The 13,356-nt window shown below is 43.9% G+C and overlaps 1 protein-coding gene across 2 annotated transcripts in view; it reads left to right on the top strand.

Annotated features, from left to right (window-relative positions):
- The window catches only part of LOC109467633 (sodium channel protein type 2 subunit alpha-like), an 80,783-nt gene that overhangs the window by 31,715 nt on the left and 35,712 nt on the right, over positions 1-13,356 (top strand). For both annotated transcript variants that reach the window (XM_019765668.1, XM_019765667.1), the window contains exons 5-9: positions 6,523-6,614; positions 7,187-7,402; positions 9,629-9,686; positions 10,929-11,073; positions 12,464-12,589. In XM_019765668.1, the coding sequence (XP_019621227.1) occupies positions 6,523-6,614; positions 7,187-7,402; positions 9,629-9,686; positions 10,929-11,073; positions 12,464-12,589 (637 nt within the window). The remainder of the gene's footprint in view (positions 1-6,522; positions 6,615-7,186; positions 7,403-9,628; positions 9,687-10,928; positions 11,074-12,463; positions 12,590-13,356) is intronic.

Below are 13,356 nucleotides of genomic sequence, written 5' to 3'. Positions count from 1 at the left end.
ACATGCTGCACATATATCATTTATACTATATTTGAGAGCACAGGTGTGTGTGTGTGTTTGTGTGTGTGTTTGTGTGTGTGTGTGTGTGTGTGTGTGTGTGTGTGTGTGTGTGTGTGTGTGTGTGTGTGCGCGCGTGTGTGTGTATATGTGTGTGTGTGTGTGTGTGATCTCGTGTGTGTGTGTGTGTGTGTGTGTGTGTGTGTGTGTGTGTGTGTGTGTGTGTGTGTGTGTGTGTGTGTGTGTGTGTGTGATTAGAGGGATTGCCTGCTAAATATAGAAATCAAATTATGATCCAAAAAACTATATGCAATGGTTCAACGCGGTTATTATTCTACATACATAGAGACACGGTTTCAAATCACAGACGGGAAAGAAAACATTTTGTTTGCACATGATAAAATGCAGCTCAGTGGTTTGGCGTTTCTAATAGCTGACATACCACTCAGCTGTGTAAGGTTGAAGACGTCATCTTTCCTGATTCATTACTCCGATAGGCGGTCACAGTCAGGCGCTGATACACGTTGGTGGTATCTGCTATCGGAGTGGACATAGATTAAAGCCATGCGTTGTGTGGTTCTGTGACTGAATGGCTTTTATCCCACTACACCACTGAGCAGTCCGGGTCAGAAGCGAACATTATAATAATCCACCATTTGCATAATTGTCTTCGTCAGAAGGACTATGAAATTGTCTCGCCGGAGTGTGGGGAACTGCGGATTTTGCGATATAACTCTGGAAGGCATGATTCGACGTCCATGATTTTTGGCAGGCAGATTACCGCTGTTAAGGCCGAAGTCAAGTACAAGTTTTGGCTTCGTGGGGGGTCCGTGCGTCACGTTAGTGCACCTTTTGTGTTTGTGGCTTGTTAGCAAGATAACTCAAGTATTTGTAAAATGTTGATTATAATTCTTGGTGTGGTGCTTACTATTGTCGGGACCAAGGTTAAGTTTGTTACTGAGCTTCGTGGGGGGTTTCGTTGTGACTTCACCTTCACCTTGTCCCTTCCTCTTCTGGAGGGTCGGGGACTGTGGTAGCATTCAGCACAAGCTTCCTCCATCCATCTCTGTCCTTGGCCATCTGTGTGCAGTCAGCCAGGGACCTGCCTGTCCAATCTCTGATGTCGTCTACCCATCTCCTTCGCGGCCTCCCTCTGCTCCTGCTACCACAGATCCGTCCTTGCAGGATGTGAGTTGAGATGTTCTGTGCTCTCGACACATGTCCGAAGTACTGTAGTTTCCTCCTTCTAATCATGTGTAGGAGTGATCTTCCGATCCCTAACTCTTCCAGGACTGAGGCGTTTGTACGATGTTCTGTCCAGCTAACTCTGAGCAGCTTCCTGTAACACTTCATCTCGAAGGCCTCGATCTTCTGTGTGTCTTTCGCATGGAGTGTCCATGCTTCGCAGCCGTAAGTCACCACGGGCCACACCAGCGCTCTCAACACCCTCATCTTGGTGGACATCTTTAGGACTCTGTCCTTCCAGATGACGTCCAGGGAGCTAAGGGCTGTCCTCGCGGCTCCCAGGCGCGCACTGACCTCCCGGCTGCTTCCAGCTGTTTCGTCAATGATGGCACCCAGGTACTTGAAAGTTGACACCTGCTCCAGCTGGACCCCCTGACAGAAGATACTCAGTACTGTGGGTTGCTTAGTTGCTGCCATGACCTTGGTCTTCTTGGTGCTGATCTCCAGCCTGTACTGTAGAGACACAGTGTTGACTAGGTCCAGCAGCTCCTGAAGTCTCTCAGGTGATGTTGCAATCAGGGCGATGTCATCAGCAAACCGTAGATTGTTGACAGTCCTCCCACTGATGTTCACACCAATCCATGAGAGTTCACCAGCAGACTCTCTCATCACTGCTTCCGAGTAGAAGTTGAAGCAGATCGGTGAGACCAGACAACCCTGACGCACTCCTTTCGTGACTTGGAACCAGTCAGTTAACTCATCCTCCACTCTGACCGCTGCCTGTTGTCGTCTGTACAACTGCTGTAGCGAGTTGACTAGGTACCTGGACACACCCATATCCTTCAAGATCTTCCACAGGGTTCTGTGCCTTACAGAATCGAAAGCCTTTTTATAGTCAATAAATGCCATAAAAAGTTTTACATTACTCTCCCGGGCTTTCTCCATTAGGATCCTGATGTTGAATACTTGATCCCTGGTTCCCACTTTCTTCCTGAACCCCATCTGTCTTCAGCGAATTCCTGGTCTGCCACCTTTTCCATGCGGTTCAGAAGAATACGCAGAAGAATCTTGCTGGTGTGGGAGATCAGAGCGATGGTGCGATACTCTGAACAGTCAGTAGTTCCTGGTTTCTTGGGGATGGTGATGAACACTGACCGTACCCAGTCTGTGGGCCAGTCACCAGTCTGCAGAATCCTGTTGCAGAGGCAGCACAGGGCTGTTATTACTGCTGGGTTGTCGGTCTTCAGAAGTTCACCGGGTAGGTCGTCTACACCAGCAGCCTTGTTTTTTGGGAGACGCTTGATTGCGTGTTCCACTTCTGTTTCCAAAATTTCTGGGAAGGACTCGTCTCCTGACTTCTCACTGGATGTGTCCTGTTCGTCATCACTGTCGGAGTGCGATGCGTTGTCGCTGTACAGCTGTTCGCAGTACTGCTTCCAGCGCTGTAGGATGCTTTGAGATCAGTGAGCACTCGGTTGTCCTCACTCCTGATGTTCCTCTGCTTGGGTTGGAACCCCCTCCTCAACTTCTTGATGATGCTGTACGACTTCCTGAGTGAGCTGTTACCTCCGAGTCCTCGCTCCATCTCCGCACACTGCTCTTCCAGCCACCTTGCTTTGTCCTTTCTTGCCTCCCTTTGGACTCGCTTGTTCACTTCTCTGTAGAGCAGCTCCCCACTTTCAGTGGTACGGCGTGCTTTCAGCTCTCGCCTTCTGTCTATCAGGTCAAGTGTCTCCTGCGAGATCCATGGGTGGTTTGCCTTTCTAGGCGCTTTTCCCAGCACCTTCTCTGCTGCAGCTTTAATGGCCTCCGCGAAGGACTCAGAGAACTCCTCCGGTGTTCTTTCTTCCTGGAGCAGGTTGAGGGCCTCGAATCTGTTGCACACCTCAATGTTATAGGCTTCCTGAACTGTTGGTGAGTCTAGTGCATCCAGATTTAGGTGGGCTCTCCGCTTCTACCTCCCACACCTCTTAATCTTGAGCTTAAGACTTGCCACCACCATGTTGTGGTCTGATCCACAGTCAGGTCCAGGATACGCTCGACAGTTGGTGACACTACTCCTCCATCTCTTGTCGACGAGGATGTAGTCGATCTGGTTCCTGTACCTGTCCCCTGGGGACATCCATGTGTAGCGACGCCTCGCATGGTGCTTGAAGACTGTGTTGGTGATGATCAGGCCATTATCTTGGCAGAACTCCACCAGCCGTTCCCCTCGCTCATTGGGTGTTCCTAAGCCGTAGGGACCACAGACCTCTGCTTCAAGCCTATCTGCACCTACTTTGGCGTTGAAATCACCCATCACCATGGCGATGTCCTGGCTTGGGCACTCCTGTAGTAGCTGTTGTATTTGCTCATAGAATACCTCGACTTCTTCGTCTGGGGTATCTGCGGTCGGTGCATACACTTGTATCAAGTACATGTTAAACGGGGATGCCATAATGCGCACTAGTAGAATGCGGTCACTTACAGCTTTATAGGAAAGCATGCTTCTGGACGCTGCTTGGGACAGTACTACTGCCACCCCTGATCTGTGTGTTTCTCCTCCTGAGTAGATGACCATTTCTCCCTCTGTGGTAGTAAAGAAGCCGCTTCCTGTCCAGTGAGTTTCGGCGACACCGAGGACGTTGATGTCGCACCTTTCCATCTCTCTCAGGACGTTGCTTAGCTTCCCTACTTGGTGCAGAGTACGTACGTTCCATGTTGCCATTCTCATGGCCTTCCGCAGGTTGATCCTGCCCGATCGTTGTGACTACAGGGGGCATTTTGTTAATTTTTCTTGTGAGCAGGATAACTTTTGTATGTGTGGATGGAAGTTAATGAAATTTGATAGGCATATTACTGTCGTGGTCTCCAAGATTGAGTTCAAAGATGAGAGTCGTGGAGGTCGTTATGTCCCCGTAATAGGACATTTTGTGTTTAGAAATTCCCCACCTACATCTGCATGGAGACAGCCGACAGCTGGATATAGCGGGGAACCCCATAATGGGATGGGATCAAATGACGTTACATTGAGGGATTGTACTATAACTTCAGCAGGGGGAGGAAAGGTTGGACATATGTCAGGAAATTTTCTACGGCCACACCAAGTAATTGCTATGGATGACGTCCACTGGAGACCTTAAATCTAATTACCTTAAATTTAAGGCAAGCGCGCAATAAAAACACGAAGGGCCGAAAAACGAGATGCCTAGATTTGGAATATACTAACTGTAGAAGTACAAATGTTAGGACACAAAGAACACAAGAAACAAGTCTTCTATTTGTCATAAAGACAAATTAACAAAACAGCAGTAGTCACCCTGTTCTGATTCTTTCCTTTATAACATCTTCTCTTATTATATTTTTCGGCGCTGTCGTGACACTTTCAACACAGTAAGAATTTCTTGAACGTTTTTTTTCCCAGTAACAGTCCAAACTCAAATAACGTAGGGGGGGGGGGCTAACACGGGTGACGACGCATCTGTATAATCTGCGGCAAACCGTTTCAGGGTGTTCTGTACCATAAAAATAGTACAGAGATTCTTTTGTTCTTTAGACCAAATTGATTATTAAAAAGATTGAAGAATACGCATGTTAATTTCTCTAGAACGATGTACCTCTGACGAAGACATGAGATCTCCGACCTCTAGTTAGCAATAAAACGTGATGCTGGAATTTTGCCAAAAGACAAAGGCCTTACACACATACAATATATGTCATTTGAGTAGAGAATTCCATCAATTGAAATACTAGGAGGTTATCTGCACCTTCCGATGTATCGGTTTAGTTTTGTCAATTTGCACTATGCATGATATTGAAACCAATGGAACCCCTTGAAACCCCTTGAAAATATTTACTGCACCGCTTCGAAGTGAATGCGTGTTGTAGTTGTGAATGCGTGTTGTAGTGAATGCGAGTTGTAGAAGTGAATGCGTGTTGTAGTGAATGCGTGTTGTAGTGAATGCGTGTTGTAGAAGTGAATGCGTGTTGTAGAAGTGAATGCGTGTTGTAGTGAATGCGTGTTGTAGAAGTGAATGCGTGTTGTAGTGAATGCGAGTTGTAGAAGTGAATGCGTGTTGTAGTTGTGAATGCGTGTTGTAGTGAATGCGTGTTGTAGAAGTGAATGCGTGTTGTAGTGAATGCGTGTTGAAGTGAATGCGTGTTGTAGTGAATGCGTGTTGTAGTGAATGCGTGTTGTTAGTAGTGAATGCGCGTTGTAGTGAATGCGTGTTGTAGTGAATGCGTGTTGTAGTTGTCTTCGTCAGAAGGACTATGAAATTGTCTCGCCGCATTGTGGGTGACTGCGGATTTAGCGGAATAACTCTTGAAGGCATTATTCGACGTCCATGATTTTTGGCAGGCAGATTACCGTTGTGGAGGCCAATGCCAAGTGCAAGTTTGGGCTTCGTGGGGGGTCAGTACGTCACTGCAGTGGACTTTTTTGTGTTTGTAGCTTGTTAGCAAAATAACTCGAGTATATTTAAACAGATGTTCCTGATTTTTGGTAGGCAACCTACCATTATAGAGGCCAAGGTCAAGTTCGAAAACGGGCCTCGTGGGGGGTCCCTATGTCGCTGCAGTGGACCTTTTGTGTTAGGTATATAATGAACTACCCCCAACAACCTCTGCATTGATTCACATGGGGACAGCTGTCCCCGGCCGCATCTGGTATCAATTGCTTACAATTGAGGGGCTGTCCTATAAATACTGGGGCGGGGGAGGGAAAAGGTGGACATGCGTCAGGCAGGTCATTCCCTAATTGTAAGGCCAGACCAAGTAATTTCTATGGATGACGTCCACTGGAGTACCTTAAATTTATTGACAAAGACGGGAATAAACTACACGAAGGCCAAAAAAACCTGATTAACATGCACAGATTTGGAACATACTAACTGTGGAAATACATACAAAAGATTAGGATGCAAATTGAATAAAAGAACATAGTGCAACAACAAAGGAAAACAGCAATAAATCTCCCCCTCTTCGGATTCTTTCCTTTCATCACATCTTCTCATTACATTTTGCGACACTGTCGTAGAATAAAAAAAAGGAAAAAAAAGGAGTACAGAGATTCTTTTGTACTCTAGACTAAATTGATTTCTAGTATTAAAAAAACGTTCCTTTATCTAGAACAATGTCCCTCTGACGAAGACATGAGATCTCCGACCTCTAGTTGCGAATGTTTTCGGGAGAATATGTCGCCATGTTAGACCAGACCAACATGTGTATTTTTGGCAACTGTAATCTAAGGAAACTTTCACCAACCTGAGCTTTCTACCTAGATACTGGTAGTCTCTTTTACCGATTCCTAACCTGTCTCAGGTTTTGCTAACACGTCTATCTGCGCTGTTCTTTTTTCAGCTATGTTACGATGTTTGTTGATCTGGGGAACCTTTCCGCTCTAAGAGCCTTCAGAGTACTCAGGGCGCTGAAGACCATTTCTGTAGTGCCAGGTGAGCATCTTCATGAAAAGGAACCATTTTTAACACACCGCGTATCATGTCTGTGATGCCATTATATAATCCATGTGGTGATGCCTTAGTGAGCAAAAAGCTACATCGGGATCCACATATCTCCACATGTAACATGTTCTCCAGGTTTCGTGTATCTATTTATTTATCTATATGATTAATCCACTACGATAATCCCATATTTACATGAAACAAGCCTTCTCTTCTATTCATGGTGTGTGGCTACGATTACCCTGGAATCCAGAACTCGTTTTCCTTGCCGCAAGAGCCCTTCCCCCGCTGGTGTAAATTACCGCTACGGGGGAGTCTAGCCCGGGGGGAGTTTGGCTGGCCCTACAAATCGGACAAACCCCTCGGGCTCAACTCCCCCGTAGCGCTACTTTAGGCAGGCGGGCAAAGGGCTCTCGGCTGCCGTAGGAAAACGGCTAACGGCCCGATACTAGTTTTGGCATCCAGGGTAGGCTACGATTTTTTTCCGTTCTCGTCAAACAAGGCCACCTTCTGACACAAAAAAGGCCATGTTTTGACAAGATCAAATGCTGTCTGTCTTACAGGTTTAAAAACCATAGTGAAAGCTTTGATAGAATCAGTGAAGAATCTTCGGGACGTTATCCTGCTAACAGTATTCTGCCTGGCTGTGTTCTCACTTCTCGCGCTACAACTCTACATGGGGACCCTACTGAACAAGTGCGTGCGCGACCTACCGACAGACAATGGAACAGCACTAAATCTCACCGACGAGGTGTACATGGCTCACATAAACAACGAAAGTGAGTTTAGGTTACAGCATATTTCATTATTACCTTCGCCAAGAAAACTATATTTTCAGTAGTGTTTGTGTGTATATGTGTGTGTGGGTATGTATGTGGTTTAGCACGATAACTCAAGGAGCTTATGATATCGATAGATTGTTATAAAATTTAATAAGTGTTGATAAGACCTAGAAATGATTATATTTTGGCCCCCCTAGCGGCTTTCCTAGGTACTGCAGGAGAAGTTCCGGTTATAGCTGATGATCAAGACATGCTAGGGTCACGAATTTTAGATACTTGGGCTGGGGGATTGGTGACATGGGTTTGGGCGGCTTGTTCTGGAACTGCAGGAACGTTTGTTGAAAAATCTTCGAGAACTAAAGAACTGGTTGGCGTATTGTCATGATTTCTAGTACGTACATAGCTTAAATGATGCTTGACATAATTATATGATAATTATGCATATCTGGAGCTAATGTGCATAATTAATGAGAAATGTCTATAAATCTGCTGTATAGGCATATGGAACACGTGTGAATATGAAGACTGTGTAAATGAAGACCTCATTTGCATAATTAATGTAAAATTGCTATAATTTCATAGTGATAACTGCCATGCAGTTCATACTTGCCAAATTTGGAAGGTAACTGAAAGTAAACATCAATAGAAATAATTCATTCAAATCATAACATCATTTTCCACTATTTATGAGGAAGCGATAGAATAGCCTTCTCTGTTACGATAAGGCTGTCATTGGGTGGAGAATATGACCAACTGATATAATCCATGATAAAAAGGAAATGAGGATCTTATTTTCATAATCAATGAGAAAAAAGTATAATTTCGTCAGTCGGAATGGTTAATATCATTTGGCGAAGGTATGAGATCGTGGAACTCTTGTTTATGAAGGTGTTAGCCAGGATGTAAGTTTATCAACGGATAAAACATACAACAGCCCCTTCAAAACGTTCATTCTCCGTCCTTTTTGTATAAAAAGAAGACGACAAAAAGAGCAGACCGAAGAATATAATAAGATCAATAAAACAAATTACACAAGAAATGAGTGAATTTTTGCGCGGGTCAATATTAGTAAGATCATTTGAAATGCACAAAACCCAAACTCCCACCCTAAATAAAGAGATGCCTCAATAGGAGTTTGCCAAGACTATGTCTATGACGTGTCCTACGAAGTCCTGGAAGTTGCCGAGTAGAATGAGCGCAGTGCTGATTAGTGTTCATGTACGTTGGACATAACGGGAAAGCACAGCTACTAAAAGACTAATTGACGCCGCAATTCCCAAAATACAACAAGTAAAATCTGAGATTTTATACCTCCGGGCTTTTTATTGTATATTTTTATATGTTGTTTACAACAACAATTGTTGCACGCCGCAGGACTAGGGTTTTAAACAAAGAATTTATTGAGACCGGACACCCCTCTGTGCGTGGGGTCACCTTCGTGGACGAGACCGACAATACCTAATACACGCCAAAGGTCAACGGTGGCGACCACTTTCACGCTAAAAGGGGTGTTCTTGGGCCACAAAAAGGCAACATTTTCACGCCCGAAAACACATCTACAATAAAAACAAAAGAACGTGCATTATCTACATCCCAATAGCAAAGCATATACCAAAAGAATCCGTCCACCCAAACGCGAAAAACAGCTGCGAACATGAAAATCTAAATTTCTCACAAAACCCTTCCGCGGAAGGATGTCTCCTCCCCCGGAGGTAACTAGACCTGTAAGACTTGCACCTTGCTGGGAAGCATTGCTGATGTACAGGCCGACACCAACACGTCACTGTGACGTCACAACCTTTGCGATGTTGACCAAGACTGAGCCTTGTGGTGTTTGGCAGTGGATAAGATAGACAAACATAAGTAAAGATCAACATCATAAGGCATAATTCAGGGCCTTATTTACAAAATTAATGAGAAAATGCTACAACAACCCTCTTAGGACAAGACTGTCATATTTTGAATACGTACGTTATTTTAGACAAATGACGCTGTTTTAAACAATGACATAACTTTATAAAATGGCGAATGTGTGAGGTCTCTTCATTTTAGTTCAAAAGACATAAATTTTCAGCTTGAAAAAACGCCATTTGTATCAAGAGTTTTTCTACTAACTTACAACATTCGACATCTTTTATGAATTTTAAAACAATATCAGTAGAATATGGTTCAGAAATAGTGGTCTGTGAAGCTAATAGTAAAAAAAACCTTTATGTTCCGTAGCAAACTGGTACTTTTACAACGGGGAGTGGCCTCTTTGTGGAAACGCCAGTGGTGCAGGGTAAGTCTTCAGTGCTGCTGCATGAGTGTGCCAGTCTTGCTATGTGAGTGTGCCTGTGGTACTGGGTGTATCAGTGGTACTGGGTTTATCAGTGGTACTGGGTGTGTCCGTGGTGCTGGGTGTATCAGTGGTACTGGGTTTATCAGTGGTACTGGGTGTGTCCGTGGTGCTTGGTGTATCAGTGGTACTGGTTTTATTAGTGGTACTGGGTGTATCAGTGGTACTGGGTTTATCAGTGGTACTGGATGTATCAGTGGTACTGGGTGTGTCCGTGGTGCTGGGTGTATCAATGGTACTGGGTTTATTAGTGGTACTGGGTTTATCAGTGGTACTGGATGTATCAGTGGTACTGGGTGTGTCCGTGGTGCTGGGTGTATCAGTGGTACTGGGTTTATTAGTGGTACTGGGTTTATCAGTGGTACTGGGTTTATCAGTGGTACTGGGTGTGTCCGTGGTGCTGGGTGTATCAGTGGTACTGGGTTTATCAGTGGTACTGAATGTGTCAGTGGTGCTGGGTGTATCAGTGGTACTGGGTTTATTAGTGGTACTGGGTTTATCAGTGGTACTGGGTTTATCAGTGGTACTGGGTGTATCAGTGGTACTGGGTTTATCAGTGGTACTGGGTGTGTATCAGTGGTACTGGGTTTATCAGTGGTACTGGGTGTATCAGTGGTACTGGGCTTATCAGTGGTACTGGGTGTATCAATGGTACTGGGTTTATTAGTGGTACTGTGTTTATCAGTGGTACTGGGTTTATCAGTGGTACTGGGTGTGTCCGTAGTGCTGGGTGTATCAGTGGTAATGGGTTTATCAGTGGTACTGGGTGTGTCAGTGGTGTTGGGTGGGTGTGTCAGTGGTGTTGGGTGGGTGTGTCAGTGGTGCTGGGTGGGTGTGTCAGTGGTGCTGTGTGGGTGTGTCAGTGGTGCTGTGTGGGTGTGTCAGTGGTGCTGTGTGGGTGTGTTTGGTGCTGGGTGGGTGTGTCAGTGGTGCTGGGTGGGTGTGTCAGTGGTGCTGGGTGGGTGTGTCAGTGGGTGAGTGGGTGATGGGTGAGTTTAGAATTCGAGTAGGTCCGTCGGGAGCATATTTGTGGACGTTCGCTTTAACAAATTACTAGTATGCAAAAATGGCCAACACATTGATTTTGTTATAATCAAAATTAGGGCTTTAAAAAAAAACACTGCACGTCGTTAGATATCAGCATGTGGCTTGTTCCTGGAAATAACTCAAATGTTTTCTTTTCAGACAATGCCCCACAGGGTACACGTGCCTTCCCGGAATAGGGACGAACCCGAATCATGGCTTCACAAATTTTGACACGTTCGGCTACGCGATGTTATCTTCTTTTCGCCTTATTACGCAGGACTACTGGGAGAATCTTTACCAGTTGGTAAGATGGATACTTCTAGTCTCCACCAGACTTATTTTGCGGGGTGAATAAATCGTAGAAATCGGCCTAAAAAGGGTATTAAGTGGCCAGAGAAGGTAGCCGGTCAGAGAAGCTCCATTGCCCCGCCAAGATGGAGCTTCTCTGGCCGGTATCTTCTCTGGCCAATTAATATCCTTTTTAGGCCGATTTCTACGATTTATTCACCCCGCAAAATAAGTCTGGTGGAGACTAGATACTTCAAACTTCAACACAATAAAACACTTGACTTTACCAAGGCGTTTGACTGTTCAGCACCAGTATTTGCCAAGATTTCTGCCAATCCACCGCTTTTGTGACGTCACGTTAATAGGTAGAAGGGAAATGTGACGCCGGGAATGCGGGCAGTAGCTTATTGCGTCCCCCGTCACGGCTACTGTCAGCAGTACTGTTTTCTTTATCTTTATCTCTAATCTCGTTATCAAAATAGTGCCCTTCCCTTTATGCTCCGCCTGCTTAATATGTAACACTGTCACATTTTTTGGACCTAAGACTTATTTTAGTATTACCATTTTCCGTCGGTATTGTTATCTGAAATGTTATTTGCACTTGTAAACGTTTACTGACAATATTTTATATACATTTAATTTAATGGCTTATTACTATTTTAAATTGTTTAATATGACGTTTTATACTGTTTGCTGTTTATGTAATGTGCCCATGTCAATTCAGCCTCTGGCTTCCATTTTTGGGACAGTGTTGTTGTGTTTCTAACGTAAATAAACCATTGATACAAAACCTGATAAATATACAGAGCTAGCAGAGAACCCTTAAAAATACAAAATATCCAAGATAGAAAATAAGTTTGCCATAGTTACCGATGCTTGTTTGGCGGAAGTTTTTGATTGTCGAACTCGGGTATGTATCCTATTCTATCATATTAGACCATGTTGATTTGATTACATGGATGACATCCGCACATGAGTTTTTCGTTCATTTCCTCCATTCTAAAACAAGTTTTGACCATTTTGTAAATCATACAAAACAGCTGCAAAATTAGCAAATTTATTTGAAATTTGAAAATTGACAAAAATACATATATTTGAAAACGACAATAATGTCGTTGAATGCCAAAATCAATTTCAAAGGACAGGAAAAATGTGATAAAAAAAATGAAAAAGTTCAGTCATGAACTTTTTTAAAGAATTTTTTTAATTCGCACGCTCGTATCAGTTTTGGGGTTCCCAGAGAATGTCATCCATAACCAAATCAATATGTCCTTGTATAATAGGTACGATGTCTACAATTGTTGATTAGAATATGTAGCGACCATGTATACTTTTTACCTCATACATTTGTTGAACTATATTCAAGTTTGTATGTTATGGATTCTATTCTATACTATCCTTGGCAGATAATCAGAGCAGCTGGTCCGTGGAATATGTTGTTCTTCGTCTTCATCATCTTCCTAGGTTCCTGCTACCTCATCAACCTGATGTTGGCTGTTGTAGCCATGTCATACGCGGATGCGAACGACAATGTAAGTTGCAGGGCTACGGATGGTGTCTTGTTTCGACACAGTTATTCGGCATCTCACGTCAGGACATTTCTAACATCCACTAACGCACTGTCTTTTCTTTCTACGACAAGATACTTTGGTTCACACTAGAAATGCTGATATCTCCTTGCCTTTAAATACAGTTCAGAAGCCCAAAATATATGCGTTTGGTCAGAAAGTGGCAAATAAATAAAAAAAATTTATAGGAATGAAAAAGCGTCTGGGGATGTTTGCCCACTCTACCTTCCTGTTAAGTTTCAGCTCATTTGGCCTAAAATGCAGTTGAATCCATTTAACGAAATGGCAAGAGGAGAAGGAAAAGAAGAAACAAGTGTCCATAGGCGTCAATTCTCTGTGTAATTTTGTATTTTGCAGATTGAGAACAGTGTAGTGTGTGATCACTTAACAACTAGTAACAACGTATAGTAAAAATGGCTAAATCCCCGGTCAAATACATAAGATCTAGCCTGACTAAAAATAAATCGCGCTCCTGGTGGCCACCTGTCCAAAAGTTTGCCGCTCTCCTTGGGGTGAGGTCTTTGACTCCGGGCAGAGAGCTTGTGTAAACACAGGCTACATAAGATCAACAACACGACAATCTGAATAGATAAACAAATTCATCTTTACGTCGATGAAGGTTAGACATCCAGGTAATACGATATGCCAAAAAACAGTTACTCAAGCAACTGGATATGATTTTGAAAACGTCAGACGTTTCAGCTAGTATCCACTAGCTTTCGTCACTGACG

Source organism: Branchiostoma belcheri, unplaced genomic scaffold, assembly GCF_001625305.1.
Source record: "Branchiostoma belcheri isolate BF01 breed outbred unplaced genomic scaffold, Haploidv18h27 scaffold185, whole genome shotgun sequence".
In the NCBI taxonomy this organism is placed as follows: Eukaryota; Metazoa; Chordata; class Leptocardii; order Amphioxiformes; family Branchiostomatidae; genus Branchiostoma; species Branchiostoma belcheri.
The sequence above is the reverse complement of the archived record's forward strand: the minus strand, read 5'-3'. Positions and strand labels throughout refer to the sequence as shown.